The following is a 16,703-nucleotide window of genomic DNA, read 5'->3' on the forward strand; positions in this document are numbered from 1 at the left end:
TGAAACAAATAAGGAGCAGAAGCCAGCACTGTGTCATACTAGCATCAGTGTTACTAATGGTAATGATTGTGCAATGAGAGAAGGATCCAGTCTGCTTTAGAGACCCTAAAGACAGAAGGAATGGTAGGTTTCGTAGGCTGGTAAGTGAACAGTGACCGGGAAAGATCATGCCAGTGGCAATCCGTCAGAGACTCGTTGGCTTATCTGAACCAAGCCTGGGTCTGGGGATCCAAATCACAGTGTGCGATAACTGTTTGCTTAATCACTGGTACAGGAAGAAGGAAATGAGCTGACTGTCAATAGGCTCCAGGAAATTAAATATGCTCCACACGTTGCAGAAATGAGATGGTGTCACAGTTCTCCATGCCTGTGAAGTGACAGTGTTTTAATGCTGTTAAATATGGAAATATTTCCATTGGTTTGTAGTTTGCATAATACATTTCCATTTGTGTTTATTCCTTTTTTACAGTCAGGTCGAAATCTTAATCTTAATAAAACAATCTGACGTTCTTTATTTGTCTCCCTCTTTTCCAGTTTCTGTGTCTGAAGAACATCCGGACATTCCTGAAAGTGTGCCATGATAAGTTCGGCCTGAGGAACAGCGAGCTGTTTGATCCCTTCGATCTGTTTGACGTGAGGGACTTTGGGAAGGTGAGAAGCAGTGGTTTTGCTGAGCATGCAGGCTGTCTGGGACTATTAATCATTTTACACCATCACGTCTCCGCAGCTGAATGACATTAATGTGTGCACTTTTATGAGAGATTAACCCAAAAGTGGGGCTTTGTTCCACTTCTTACAACTCTCTCACACACAATCCATTAATGCCGGGGATAATATAAAAGTGTGTGCAATGCTTAATCGGCCCTGTGTGTATTTCTTCCCCCTAGTCTTATCTCCTCCACTGTGCATTTGAATATTCACATGCACATTTGATCACACACCTCGGGGTCACAAGTGTGCCTGTGTGTGCCAGTGCATATCTGTGGTGCTATCCATATTGTGTGTGTGTGTATGCATTTTTCCAAGGATTTCAACAGTACTTGTTTGATGTGACTGATGATTTTATTGATTTAGTGGTAAGTTGTGTTGGAAGGATCTGGTAACTATTCACAGTACCATCTAGCCCAGCTATTTAGCCTGTTGGGAATCCCTGGACCTCAGTTTAAAAAAAAACCTTTGAAGTAGGCATACAGTATGTGAATCAATGAAAATTGCAGGCAGGCATCCCCCATTATGGTTTTTGCTGTATTCCTGCTCGATTTCATAGTGTCCCAGCTATTTCCACATCCTTAAAAGGCATCTTGCGGATTTCTTACTGTCGATAGCTCTGTCAGAGCTTTCTCTAGTGCATAAGTGCCCTTATGCTGACTTTGCTCTGATGGTCATCCAAGTATTGGAGAAAATGTGATGTCCTTAAGAACAACTGAACCCTGATCCTTATATCACTATGGCAGTTTAGTCAATTCACTAACCTCCATGATAGAATCTCATTGTTAATTCTGTTTCTTCATGCTAAGTCAGCTTGATGTCTACCGTTTATATTGGAAATGGGTTCTTCTTCATTATAAGTATGGTTTTAATAGTGAAATATTAGTATAGAATATTAGTGGGAAAAAGTGCTAATTACTAAACGTAAAGAGAAGACAAACCTCTTAATATTGATCATTTGAGTTGCATGAATTGTTTGGACTTCATGGAGTATTTACAGGTGCAAAGCACTTGTTCGACCATTGAAACGTTTGGTTCCGGTTAACTACCGCTCAGCAAGCGTGTCTGGACATTTCCAGTGTGTGCAGTCAGAAAAGAAAGGAACGGCAAGAAGGAGAGAGTGGTTTGAAGTCTCAAAGGGAGGGGCCTAGACAGTGAGATTAAGCCTTTGCCAGACTGTGAGCTTTAATGGATAATGTGGAAGACGGTGAGTGAGAGTCAATGAGTGCACGGAAAACAATATTAAAACCCTCGAGCAGTCGGAATCAATCACATACACCCTCCACATGTCAATGTGTGAATTGTGTTTGCTTCGACTCGAAGGTGACGGGCTTGTCCCATCATTGATTCTCCATTAAGAGCAAGCAGCGCATTATAATATATTGAAGTAGGCAGCTTGATGTCATTGCGCCATACATGCAAATCGTCCACCTCCTTTTAAATGAAGAGAAACGAAAGCTTCTCGAGCTTTAGAGCTGAAGGATAGAAAGCATTTTTAATCTTTCAATAGCACATACATTGTTGAACTTTCACCTCGGGCAGTAATATATCTCCCTGGCCTGTCAAGCTTAGGGTGTCTTTAATTGGAGTGGAGAGTCTCAGTCCTTTGTGTCCTTGCAGTTGGTGGGGTGGTTGACGCCTTTTTAGGGATGGCGATTTGTTGTCGACTGATATAGATTTTATTTTTTTGATTGCTGATATTGCTTAAATTAGAAATAAATTTGAAAATGAATTAAAAAATAAATCTGTAAAATAAACAGACTTAGTTCACATATCACGTCTAAAAACAAGTGAAAGGCGCGGCTGCGCCACTGTCTCCTTCTTTCCAAAGCGCTTGCGCTCCTGTGGCGTCTATCGTTGCTATGCAACCATGAACAACGCCGAGGAAGTTTCAGTAATGGATTTCCACCTCCGAAAAACGCTTACTGTAGCACTGCTAAAAGATTTATTTACAGAGAAGAGAAAAAAAAATACATAGTGTTTGGGTGCACCCCATCGTTCATGTTGACTGAGCTTTCAATGTTGTTCTGGAGAGGGTGAAGCTGATTGGTTGGTTCTTGTCATATGACCAGCTCTATTATAAGCGTGCAAAAGACGTGATATGTGAACTGCCCCTTATACTTTAGATGGCAACTTCTTAATTTTGGAATGCAATTACAGTATGCTCACAAATAAAGAAATTGTAAAAAAAAAAAAAAAATTATAAAAGGAAGTAAACACTGTAACCAAGAGGGCATCAAATTATTTTTTTCAAATAAAGACAAGGAAGCACTAATTTTACATACAGCACATAGTAAAAATGACATTAATATGACAGTGGCCAGCTGGATAAAGTTTGAAATCAAGGGTTTAAAGTTTGTCGATTGTGCATCTCAAGTAAAACTTAAGTCTGCTCCTGTCCACATTTAATTTGCACAGACCGACCATGATGCACAGAATACACACGTGTTTTTGCAAGCTAAGCTGCAAATGCACACTTCAGAAGATCTCACAGCTGGATTCGACAAAGTCTGCAAGGTTTGAGAAATGAAATGTTTATTAGATATTCAAATATTTGTTTAAATGATACAAATGCGTATTTGCTGAATGCTGACGGTAAATTAGAAGCATTAGAGTGAGAGAGTTTATTATTATTAGATTGTGTTTGCCTTTTTATTACTGATAATATAAAAGCTAACGCTATAATACTTTTTTGTATATCATTTACTTTCTTTGTTTAACAGTTCTGTCTAATAACATATTAGATGAGACTGTTAAACCGAGGCCGTAGATGGAGAATGGGAGCGCTGTGTGCTCAGCCGTTCTCAGCACCATCAAAATAAAAGTCCCGCTTCCAACACATCGTCAAATAAAAAATAATATCGCTGATATAATAATAAAATAATTATCGCCGATAATTAAAAAATGCCAAACTTCAGCTGATATATCAGTCAACCACTAATGACGATATGTGGTGTTGTCTGTTTTTAGTGTTGTCATTCTAATGCTTGATCCCTCCTAATCCTAACAGTGCATTGAATTACTCGTTTCCTGATTTGTTTAAGAAGGGAGCACAAATCTGTCTGTTTGGTGTGAATATTTCGTATCTGCATGCTCTCTATTCATCAGCACATCGTTAAATTTACCTGGGTGGAGCAGCTAAGGAGACACCTGTCCCTACTGATGCTTTAGGTAATTGCCTCTCTTCCCTTTCTCCATTTCACTGCTTTTAGGCCTTTTAAACAGATGGTTCACCCCCACATCTCTTACTAAACTCGCCACAGCGCTCCTGTCAGCACTCTGATGTTTCGTGCCCTCCTTTATCCCATCAGCCCATGGGACGCATCCGTACGACAATCACAGATGGACGCAGATTCTCCTTAACGTTCCATATTCATCATTACTCATAAACGCAATGCTCTCCTGGCTTTGCTTTTAATATGGCATTCAAGCCGAACTGCTTCTGTCTTTCCCTCCCTAATTGGATCTGAATATGCAGTTGTTATCATTTAAATGAACACCACAATCATTTTGGTTCACATCTTTGTGACAATTAGCGTGATGACACTCCACCTGTTCACAGCCTATTAATAGCTTTGTGATTTTGTAATGTGTGAATCAGACAGGTTGAAGACGGTTTTGATTATTTGGCGCTAGATCTCACTCAATTGACACAGGCCAGTTCTGGCATGGCTGTTCTACAAAATCTTATTGACCTGCTCTCTTTTGTTTAGTGTTGTAGTAATTATACCTCGTCTTTATTCAAAGACATCTCAGTGGGCTCATGTGGGCGTGCTTTAAATTAACAGTCAGTTCATCTGGGGGCAGGATCAGTAAAATAGCTTCTTGATTGACACCACTGGGGCCCTTTGGAGACCTCTGGGAGGTAAATATTTTTTCCATAAGATTAAATAAGAACAAAGGGCGAGTTTTTTTTTTTGCACAGATTCAGTGAGGTTTTTTTTTTTTCCAGTTAAATATTTCAAGTAATTTTTTGTGGTCTGTAAAGAAAAATCTGATTTTTGTTAACATTTTTAGAATTTATCATCATATCATATATAAATACAGAATAAAATCATTTTAATTGAAAGAATATTTGTATGTAATCATTTTGTCTTTTTTGTACAATTTAAGAGCTATTTATTTGACCTGCAAAAAGATTACAATGATTTATTATATAAAATATCAGCATTTAAGGCTAAAAATGTAAAGTTACACTTTCCCTTTTTGTGCAGAAAATTTATTTTGAGTTATTTTTTGACTACCCCTCCCCTTTTCTGTCTATTCTTACTGCAGGTTCCCTCTTTTGTTTCTCAGTATTGTGCTTAAACAATCTACCAAACAAATACTTTTCTTTTGAATGCACAATTACAATTCAGAGACCTATTGTACTTGCTCTCACCATGTCCATAATTTTTCTCTCCTCTCCTCTCCTCTCCTCTCCTCTCCTCTCCTCTCCTCTCCTCTCCTCTCCTCTCCTCTCCTCTCCTCTCCTCTCCTCTCCTCTCCTCTCCTCTCCTCTCCTCTCCTCTCCTCTCCTCTCCTCTCCTCTCCTCTCCTCTCCTCTCCTCTCCTCTCCTCTCCTCTCCTCTCCTCTCCTCTCCTCTCCTCTGTAAATCTTGTCTCAAAAATAGCTGGTTGCCAGGCACTCTGTACTGCAGCAGAGCGCTGCTCAAATAGGGCGTTACAAAGCAAAGTTGCTAAGGAACAATGGTGACATTAAAGAATAGACTCTCTGTAAAGGTTATTGCGGTGGTTTGAACTGCAGTTTGCCATGGAGCCAAGTTGAGGCTGCACTGACACATTCGAGAGTTGGCTGAGGTTTTGTTGGTCTGGCCTGTTTTTATTTTTCATCAGTGGTGAGGTCAGTGGCCCCTTGACCTAAAGAAGTTTGATACATATTGAAAAAAAGAAACATCTGCTAAAGTGCATGTCTTCTGATGTTAAATGTTTAGAAAAGTATAGGGAGGTTGTTTTTGTTGCTAGCTAAGAACATGATTCCTTTGCATCCATTTGATATGTTTAAACAGTGAACATTTTCTCTTTAGACAAACTGCTTCAGCTTAGTTTGGGATTAGCCCTAAGTACTTTCAGTAGCAAATTGCTTTTTCGGAAATCAATCTGGTTCTGAAAGTTTCTCTTCCATCTCCAAAGGTATCCTGTTGTGAATTAAATGATATTGAGACAATACATTTTATAGGCTGTTTGCCACTGTTGTGGGAAGCCATTCCGCCCAACTTAGATCATTAAAGTGAATGTGAATGCAATGAGCTCTCCTCCTCACACAAGTGACATGTGCCTCTGTATCCCTGTCACATGCCTTTCCCCAGTGACTCCTGTCCATCAGGAGCAAGGCTGCATGTTTTAACATAAAGCTGCTAACACAATCAATTATTCATTCAAAACGCCTCACTCTTGATGATAATTCTCCTGCTATGAATAATTGAAGGGAAGTACCTGCTTCACTTTGGACCCTTGCCTCTCTCTCCCTCAAAATGCCTCATTAGCTCTTACCTCGTTGTGGTACCTGCTGAAACAGGTGGTTGTCAACCATCATTCGTCTACTGACAGCCATACTAATCAACTGTGGTATTCTTTTGTTCTCTCTCGTAACAATTTACATTCCCATCATGAGTTTAGCTAAAGTTTACCAAAGATATATCTCAGGATATCAGTAGACCTGCACGATTAATCGTTAAAAGATTGCGATCTCGAATCAAACATCGACACGGTCTTATTCTTAAATAAAATGACAACGATTTGCCTGTGTCTATTAAATCTTTGACAAGTACGATCACAGCGAAACATTAAAATCTGCTTTGCCTCTGCTTCTAATCCAGAGAGAGCAGTTAACATGTATAGGTATGTAACCGCTTCACAAATAGTATTTTCAGACACACAGTATCATTATTTCTGTCTTACAATAATTCAAATGATTACAAAGTACTGGGTTAATAGTTTGGATATAAACGCCTGATGTATATGGCAGCGATCAATATATATTTATTCGTATATAGTACCTGTCAAAAGTTTGGAAACATTATATATATTTTTTGTATTATATTTTACCTTTAATTTTTAATTTATATATATTTTTTTAAATGATATATGTTTGATTATTATTGATTTTTATTTTTCATTTGCTATATTTGTTAATTGAGGATTTGTGAAGAGAGAGGAACACAATCAGGAACTGTTGCATGTCACACATGTCTTTTTCTCTCCAGTAAAGGCAGAACTACCCCGACTACATCTGTTTTCTACTGTCAGCTATTATGTCAACAATAAGTACAACATCCAATTTTAGTCAGCACCTGAGCTACACACATGTAATAAGCTCCGCTGTGTTTCCAGCACAAAAGCAAAATGGGAGCAATATTTCATAAATCTGCCGAGACTGTTTTTCCAGAATCAGCTCTTTGTTATTCTGGTGATCTTGTTCTCTGACAGGAGGTGATGACAGGCAGCAGCATTTCATTCTGCAGGAAGGAAAGTGATGAACTGCTGAACGCATTACATGCAGAGACTGAAAGCGCCCTGCACAATAAAATCTACATTGTGGAAATAATTGCAGCTCTTTTGTCTTCCCTTTGAGAGTGTAACTCTGTGGCAGAACCGCACAATGGCCTCTGCCGGGTTTCTGTTTCAACATTCTCTGCACATTGTCTCGCCGCGGAGTCCAAAACGTAGTCAGATGTGGTGCAAAGAGTGAGAGAAAAGGGAAAGTGAGGGAGTTTTTAATGTGCTGGCTGGTCTACGTAAAGCACTTTGGGTGTCTCCGGTGTGCCATGGCAGTAAAGAGGAGTCATCCAGGAAGAGCAGCTTCCCTCCAGGAAGTACTTCCACATTCAGCTCCAGCCGTGAGCAGCTTGCAGAGCACTCTCATTATTTTTCTTTCTCATTCTGTCTTGCTCCGTTTCTCTCGCCCTTTAGTTTGCTGCAAACCTAAAGGAGTTCCTCTGACAGACAGGTACAATTTTTTTGAGTTCATGAGCATGAATAGATAAACCTTGAAAGTGCATGTAGCGTATTTGTCCTTCTCCATAAATTCCAAAGTATGAGATTCTAAAGCCTAGGTATATGTGGGTAATAAGTTGTGCTCAAGCTGACCTCTCTGCCCTAAAGCCCAACGAAGGTGTAAACAGGAACACTGCGATCCATGTTAATCTTTCAAAAATGTCTTGGGCAGTGAATAGCCTGGCAATGACCCCACCACAGAGGGATTTCAGAGCTCGGGATGCTATGTATTAAAGTCTCAGAGGTCAGGAGAAAATGCACTTTAGACTTATCTGATGTTGGTACTAAATCAACAAAAGATTCATCATGATTCAAGCTGTGATAGGCTGAGCAGTTTCAAGGTCATGAAAAGTGTCTGATCATATGGTGCTTCATCTAATTCACTTAATCCAACCAAACATATGCTAAGGCAAGTCCTGATTTGTAGGCAAAATAACAAATACATAGCGATGAATCTGACCATTTAGGAGTTAGCTTTTAACGTTCTCTTTGGTGAAACACTATCATAGCAACCCTAGAAGTTAAAATAATCAACTTTTGTAAATGTCAGTGGGTGTACATCCTCTGGTGCCCATTAAAAGGCACTGTCTGCTTCTCACTCTCTCTCTTTCCCTCTTGCAGTCGAACTAATCAGGAACTCTGCTGCATAAAGCCTGCTGTGCCACTCTGGGTTTCAGGCTACTAAAAGCCATAAAAGTCGACCACAAGTGGATCTAATGTGCTCTCATATTCCCTATCAAAGACTTGTGATATGTAAATTGGAACTAATGCATTACATGTACATCTATTACTCCTTTGCATGTTTAATATAGGAAGAAGATAGAAGCCTGGGCTCATTTTTGCAGGAGTCATCATAGTGCCTCGTAATCTGACATTGTCAGTGTGGGGTTTACCATGAATTTCTCCGTCTTTTTTTGTTTTTTGTTTTCAATGTTTCTTTTTACTTTATCACACCATAAGAGTTCAACAGCAACCACGCAATCCCATAAAGCATTGTGACTTCGTGAAGTCCTACACTTTAAAACAAGTATAGTGCAACAGTGCTCACCCACTTTTTCAACGGCTGTAGTTCCGAAAGTGTTTTTCTCATTCTTTTTTCCCATAAGGATTAAAAAAAAAAACATTCTTAAAGAGTTGAAAGCCATGTACCAAGCCAACCAGCTATGATCTGAATCACATCATTATAAACTTTGTTGTGAAGCAAAAAATATTTAAAAATTAAAGACAAAAGACAACAGGAAAAAGCAACAAATCCACAATGCTAGCAGCCCACGTACAGCCAGGTAATATTTGCCAACTGATAACTTCATTATAATAAAATAAAAACCCTTTCATATTGTGTCGTATCGTGCATTGAATTTAAACTGCAAACATAGTATCCCATAGGCCATATTTTTATGGCTGTGGCTGATGTCAAACAAAAGACTCAGATACTACAAAATAAATAATAACAAGGATTGTTTCAGTTATTTTGGCCTAGGGCTGATGCTAAATAAAAGGCACTACAGAACTAAAAAAACATCTTGAGATGTGAAAATACAAGATAAATAAAAAAAATGTATATGAAAACTGTGCCTTTGGACCAATGTATCGCATTTTGTGAATAACTGTAAGGTCAGTATGCACCCCTTAAAAGCTATCCAAGATTTATTCTGTTTAAAAAGAATTCTTCAGTTAGATCAGTTTGTCCACATTATCAGTAGTGTTAAGGCCTGGGTATAGGTAGCCTTCTTCATTTTCCGCGTTCTGCTCTGTTTCGCTGACAGTTGAGTGCACGAGCCTTTCAAAGTATACCCCTTTGTCCGTGAGTGCAGAAAGATGCATTCAGCGTGTGCGCACTACTCGCCATTCCTTGGGTTGGTGCATTGATAGTCTCCTCTTCTGCTCTTTTTATTTTATTTTGTGGTGGTTAGCAAACAGCATTGCATTACCGATCACGCCTCCTTCTGGATTGTAGTGTGGATCGCCTGTGTTTGCCGTTTGACTGCAGGCACATAAAAATCAATTCCTCTGTGGATGGAGAAAATGAATGTGATTTTTACTTCTGCAATCTGACTGTTGCACTTTATTGGCTTGTATATGAACATGTATACATTTTTGCAATATACTTAAACTATATACAGTATGATATTTTATACTAGTTTTGTATTGCAGCATTATTTTTCATTTGATTTGTATAATTCACAGTGCTACATCAGATAGGTTACAACTGTGCTCTGTTCGGGGGAATTTTTGAGGTTTCTCTCAAGCTTTTCTCTTCATAGCACTGGGTAATTTGATATGGATGATAAATGTCTTCTCTTTTTGACTTATTGAATCTTGAAGATGCCCTGCCAGGTGGTGTGAGACCTCATGCTGTGGGTGCTAAACTTTGTCCCACCCTCCTACATTACTGTTAATTTCTCACCCGTAGGTTTGCCCCTGCAAGGTAGCAATAATAACCAATGACTGCTATGCTGTGTTAGTGAAAGCTGGCACAAAGAACCGTGTAAGCACCTGTGTCCCACAGGGCTCTTCACTAACTCTCTCAACTGCATACTCAAGTCCTGTAGGTCAACAGCATTGCTTCACAAGCTCAGAGGAAACTAGTGTTGTTTGATTTTTGTTGTCGTTGCTGTTGGTTTGTTTTTTAATGATCTGTTAAGCTTTGAATTTTGAATATAGATGGATATATATAATTCTGACAGATAAGATAAGCTGATAATTATTTTTATGTTATGGCTGAAAAAATATGAAAAATAGGTATTCATTTTAAGATTTGCTAAAGATTACATTAACAGTGTTATTAAAGTATTAATGTTTTTTTAAAGACAGTATGGACATACCGATACATAAAAAAAATCTCAAATATTGGCAGATAACCAATGTGGTATGGATTTTTTGTGAGATCCCTCCACATTGTTGTAGATCAACACAGAAACGTATCTGATGTCTGCAAAATATCAAAAGAGGTATCTATGCTATTGTCAGAATCCATGGCCTATGCTTTGACAGGAAGCTAGGTGTTGGACTGCAGACCTTCACTTTGTGAGTGGCAAGGCAGAATGGTAGATTTTCCATTCTGTTCATTTCTTTCTGTCCATTTTCAACTGAAAAAGATCTAGAATATTTGGTTGTTAGCAGGCTAACTTTTGATTACTGCTGTTTTCTTGTCACACTGTTTTTTCATTTCTTTTTGTTCTTTGGTTGAAGATTACAGGGAGACAGAGAGAGCAGTGGTACCAGAGAAGGAAATATAGACTGTAACACAGATACAACCACACAAAAGATTACTTTCACCGCTTTAGATTTGGACATGTTATGATTCCCTACTCTTTCATCAAAGAGAGTGGTCTTGGCCAAGGAGGTCTGTGTGCATTGATGCCAATGTATTGAGTAGTGAGGGCCTGACGGTTTGTCTCTGAACTCTCAATTACCTCAGCATGCGAATGAACGGACTGCCTCTTTTTACAGTGTGTGAGCAACATCAAAGACCATTGAAAAGTGGCAGGTGGCCATTGTGCCGCTTGAGGGCCTTATTGTCGGTCAGAATGCTGGTGTAGCCAGCGGCACTGCAGTTTCTTTTCGCGACGTCATGATTCTTTTCCCCCCTCTTTTGTGGATGTAATAACCCTTAACAGGACTCTTAAGGCCAGTCACTACTTTGTGATACCATTCCTAGTCAAGCATACAGACGCCAACACCCTGTCCAGATGGTCAGCCCAGACTGTTTGCTTTTAAATTATTTGAATCTTATTATTTGAGTCTTAGCTGAATCTGGTAATAATTAAATTATTATTTTTGTAAGGTTTTGTCTAAATGAAACCGAAACATTACCCCAAAAATTAGTTCACTAAATGGCCATCTTGACAATGCCTTTGGGCAGCTGATGTCTTTCCAGCCCTCTTCTGCTTGAATAAGCAAAGACTGAAATTTTCAAATTTGTTTGCCAAGTTAACATTTCAATATCAGGCTGGGTCAAAATATACAGATTTTTCCATTCATTTTTTTTTTTTTTTGTGTGTGAATAAAAAACTCTTTTCTGTTCTGCGTACAAATGAACCCTCTGAGTCTTTAAATTAATTATTCAAAAAGACTCAAACTCTGATTCAAACAACAACTAACAAATCTTTCACTGAGTGATTGAATATTTCAGTAAATTATAGGATGGATGGGTGGGATATTTTATAAATACATAGTGTAATATTTTGTTTTGTGTCCATTTATTATATCTGTTAAATAAATAGCACTGTTTACAATAATGTTAAACATTCCTGACAGAATCTACAGCATTAAGAGCAGTGTAAGCAAAATTGGACATTGTAACTGAAATAAATTAATTGAATTGAAATCAGAATTTAATCAAATTAAGAGCTTGTGAATCAGTATCAAGTTGAATCGAGTATTGATTCTCAGACCTAGTCAAATCACCAGTAATATAGTATAACGATGTTGCTTCTTCACCTCAAATCAGGTTGGTTTAGGTATTTTGCAAGTGCATTGAAGAACAATGTATTGATCAATAAGATCATTAGCTATTTTAACTGGAGAACGGCTCCCTTTTGTGCTGCACATTAAGTAAGAGCTCAGGGAGACTTGCTTCCTCTAAAAATTCCATTCATCTGCACAATGTGTTCTAAATAGTGTTGTGGTATGGCAAATTTGCTCTCTTATAGACCTTACTTAGTGTATCTGCTTTCTTTTTACACTTTCTTTTTTTTCTTCCGATTTCTTAAGTAGTTTTCTTTTTGATTTGCCCTAATTAAGTTAGTACCCTTCAGCCAAACATGTTCTGGTTGGTGAGCACATCCCCAAGATCATCTTTCTTGTGTGGGTGGTTTGGAATTAGATAAGTGGTGTGGGATTTAATAACCAATTTCTGGACTGTATTATTAGTATGTAGTCCAGTTCAAATTCTGCTGTGGATGCATTATTTTCTGTTTTTACATTGCATGCTATGCTCTGTCCCACATATTTATGTATTCACTTCATCTTGTTCTTGTCTGCTCAAAGGATGCATGCTCCTTTCTCAGATTTCCCCACTTCTTTGACCTTCGTGGGCAGACGAGTCCTTCGACTGCGAGTGGTGTTATGCAAGCTCTGCGACGGTCTTCGCTCAGGCTCTATCCTTGCTTGACTCTCTGGGACCGCGGGAGGAGAGAAAGTTCAAACGTCCAAGAAACCCTCCAGAAAGATCAAAATCTTATTCAAAGCTTACTGTTTTTTTTTTTTTTTTTTAGCTAGCTGTTTTTACCAATGCACAACAATAACGGCCTCACTTCAGTAGCATTACTCAGCTCTTTGATGTGAGGGTCATCTTGTTTTTGTTTTTACGACTTTTTTAGACACTGGGGGGAAAAAAGTAAAGAAATGTCTGCTGCCAGAGGCAACAGAAAGCTTTCAGGTACAGTAAGGTTTAACGTCCTTTTTCAATTGGATCACCCATCCCCTCACAATATCCCCAAATTTCTCTCGGATCCCTTTTGGAGGTGAAATGAATCCTAAGTCTATTCATGATGGATTTATTTGAATCTGCTTTGAGTCCCGTCATTGTGCTCCCCCACGCTTAGTTCCGCCTCTTGCCAAAAAGCCAGGATTATTTATTTGGCCTCATGTGGAACAGGAGGAAATTGTGTAAACCGTGCATTGTTTGACCCAGACGCCAGCCCTTATGTGTTTGCACAGGCGTCTGCTCAAAAACATGTACTTCTCTGCTATTAATGCTGGCATAAGAAACCGATTCATTATGCAGTTTGATTGCAGCTGCCAGATCTCAGCCACTTATGCCACATAATCTACAGGCTCCTCCTGGGGAGCAGCCTGGGTTGCAGACCCCGTGCACCTGCTGAAGGTCAACCCTGGATGAGGTCTGGAAAGTGCTGAGCTGCCTTGTGTGGAGGATGTGAGCACTTGGCTGAGTACCTCATCTGTGATGATTCAAACAGCTCTGTCAGCTGCTTGGTTCTGTCACTCAACGTTAATGCCACCTGAGGGTGGAATCTTTAAAGAAACATTTGACATTTCCAAACCACACATTTTTCTAAACATGTTCTTCTTTCAGCAAAGAGAATAATTTTTTTAACATCTAGGGGCTGGAGTCATTGTGTTAAAAGGGTCACTACATTCTCTAGATAGACTTTTTTCTTATATCTCCATTCTAGCAAGTAATTTCTGAAGAGCTCTCCTCTGAGACAGCATCCATACACCATTCATTTCCATTTCTCTCCTCTATGGCCTTGCCAACGGTGTTGGATGACCATGTGATCTTTGAGTTGGCCAGAGGACCACTCTAAAATCTCTGTTGCACACCACTCTCAGGCAGAACCTCTCACAGCCAGAGTGATGCTTTCAGTGGGCTTAGAGGTGAAAACTGATGAAATCTGTGGAGACACCAAGACCTGTAGACATGAATTTCTTTCTCTGATCTCATCTCTCTGGGCTCTCTTGGCTTTTAGTTGCTCATAATTTACATATGCTGTGCAGGAATGATTCTACTTGTTTATAATACTTTTTTATAATACTTGTTTTTAATGAAATGAAAAGGGTTTTCTCACCTTGACCATTGAAGAATCAGGTTTTTTGAGGGCTGTGCCAAAATGTAAGGCCATTGCACACTGGACTGACAGACGGCAACAGACACTTCATCGGGTTTTGTCGGATCAGTGTGATACCCCTATTGGAGTCTGCTGCCGTCTTTCGGAGCTTGTTTTCGCCAATTGAACATGCTGAATCGTAAATCAATGTCTGAGAAGTGTTGTGCTATAATCTGGTAACTGTCGGCATTGGTCTGCGTCTGTCGATGTGGTGTGAATTGGCCTTAGTGTTATTTACTTAAACCTTTTCAATACAGTACAATTTGTATTTGTAGCAGATTGTATTAGTTAGTATTATTTAACATAACTAAACTATTATTCATTATTCATTATTATTTATGATTATATATGTTTTTAATCATAGCAGCACATCTAGGTAATTGAGACATAATGAGACATTAATTTACAATACTAGACAAAAGACTATTTAAGACAATTACTATATATATAGTGTGTGTATATATAATGTGTATGTATACATATAGTGCATATATATAAATATTGTGTGTGTATGTATGTGTTGTCAGTCAATGAAAAAATATAACCGATCAGTCGCACAATTATTCTGTAATTAATCGTGATTAATAAAACCTATTGAATATATTGAAGTTTTCAATATATTTGTATATTGTAAGAAATTCACATTTAATCTCCAAATTAACATAGAAACAACATAAAGACAGTAGTCTATATTTTAAATATTTGTTTACTGTTTACTTTTTATGAAATGAGGCATCACTGATACCAATACCCCTACTGATGTTTCTATGAAATAGATTTTTTTTCTCAATTTTAGCAATTAATAATAGGCATTCAGCATTAGTGTAATTGAAAGCTATAATTTTTTTTATTTTATTTTTTACATTTATTAGGCTTTAAATAAAATAACAACTTTTAATTTAAATGAACTTAAAACAATCTTCACATAAACTCATTATAATAAATGCCACATTTACCTGTGCCCTTCAATATATCAGGGCTCAATTTTTTTGTATTGGCCCAGTCAGACCGGTTCAGAATTTTACTTGCACTGTCAAAATGCACAAAGTTACTGTTGTTGTTTTTGATCCGTGTAACCTTGTAAACAGTGCTTAAGATTTTTAGGTAGGTCTAACAGGTAGGTTATAGGAACTGAATAAAGTTATCAAACACTTCACAGTCTTCACTGCATAAATTATATATAGATTAAACCTTCTTAAAGCTTCAAACGTTATTCAGTCAAGAGCAGCTCTTTGTCTTTTGTTCTTTGATTTATATTAATGACAGACAGCAGCGGGTTTATTAGGCTGCTGTCACGTTAAGACCTGCTGCACATGACTCGGATCTGACACACATCCTATTTTCTCACAACTATTTATGTACATTAGGGATGGGCATAATTAATCGACGATCGATAATCGATCGTTAAGAATTTCGTCGATCACGTTTATTTGTTATCGATTAATCTAATGCAGGTTGCGTTGCGTAGTGTGAGTCTTGAAGCAATGGAATTAATTTTAGCGCGGAGGTACCTGTGCATCCCGGCAACGTCAGTCCCCTCAGAGCGGGTGTTTTCAGCGGCTGACTGGCTGTCACCAGGTTGCGGTCGCATCTGATCCCAGATCATGTCAACATGCTTATCTTTCTCAACAGAAATCAGTGGACTGGTGCAGAAGTTCTATGGGAACTTCATGCGTTTTCTCAGATCGGATAGCTATCTGATTTATCAAAACGATTCCATTTACACCCGGTCATATAAATGTGTTTTTGCAAAACGGATATAAATCCGATCTTGAATTCCCGCGCTACATATTTAAATTGTTGCACGTCCGAAAGCAACTGATATGGGCTGCATTTTATTGATCATCAGCGAAAATTTCTAAATCAAAGACTGCAACAATATTGCGGCAACAGCCCTGGTAAGATTCGGTTCTTTACTTTTAATGAAGATGATTGTGTTTTGATGAATGACTTTCACTTTGATTTGCGATAGTTTGCACGTTGGCTTGAATAGATGCTCATCTGTGGTGATGCGTGTTCCAGTAACGCCGTCATATCTGGCTTTAACATGACATATAGCCTAGGCCTATAAAACGCTCTCACATGTTTATTTCTTAGCATTTTTGGGATAAGTCAAATTTACATATGTAGTTTCAACAACCAGATGCATTTACTCTTGTCCAGTTTCGTCTGGAATGCGTCTCAGATCTCCTCCTGAAGTGGTTTGAGCGATCGGGTTTAAATCCGCCTCGAATGCGTTTCGGAGGGCATTTACATTTGGTCTTTTCACGATCGGATAGTTATCCGATCACAGAAAACGGATGAAGTGGCCATGGGTCTCTGTTTAAGAACGCCGGCTCGCTGTTCCGCTGTTTTAGAGCACCGCAGGGCATCTTCAAGTAACGTGCAGTTTCACTGCCACAAGTTGATCTTCTTGTAATAAAGATC

At 38.6% G+C, this 16,703-nt stretch overlaps 1 protein-coding gene across 1 annotated transcript in view; it reads left to right on the forward strand.

The window, feature by feature from the left end:
• vav2 (vav 2 guanine nucleotide exchange factor) overlaps positions 1 to 16,703 on the forward strand; it is a 210,795-nt gene that overhangs the window by 60,083 nt on the left and 134,009 nt on the right. The window contains exon 2 of the mRNA XM_081391212.1: positions 535 to 651. Within this exon, the coding sequence (XP_081247338.1) occupies positions 535 to 651 (117 nt within the window). The remainder of the gene's footprint in view (positions 1 to 534; positions 652 to 16,703) is intronic.

The sequence above is a fragment of the Scardinius erythrophthalmus genome (assembly GCF_964197995.2).
Source record: "Scardinius erythrophthalmus genome assembly, chromosome: 17".
Classification (NCBI taxonomy): domain Eukaryota; kingdom Metazoa; phylum Chordata; class Actinopteri; order Cypriniformes; family Leuciscidae; genus Scardinius; species Scardinius erythrophthalmus.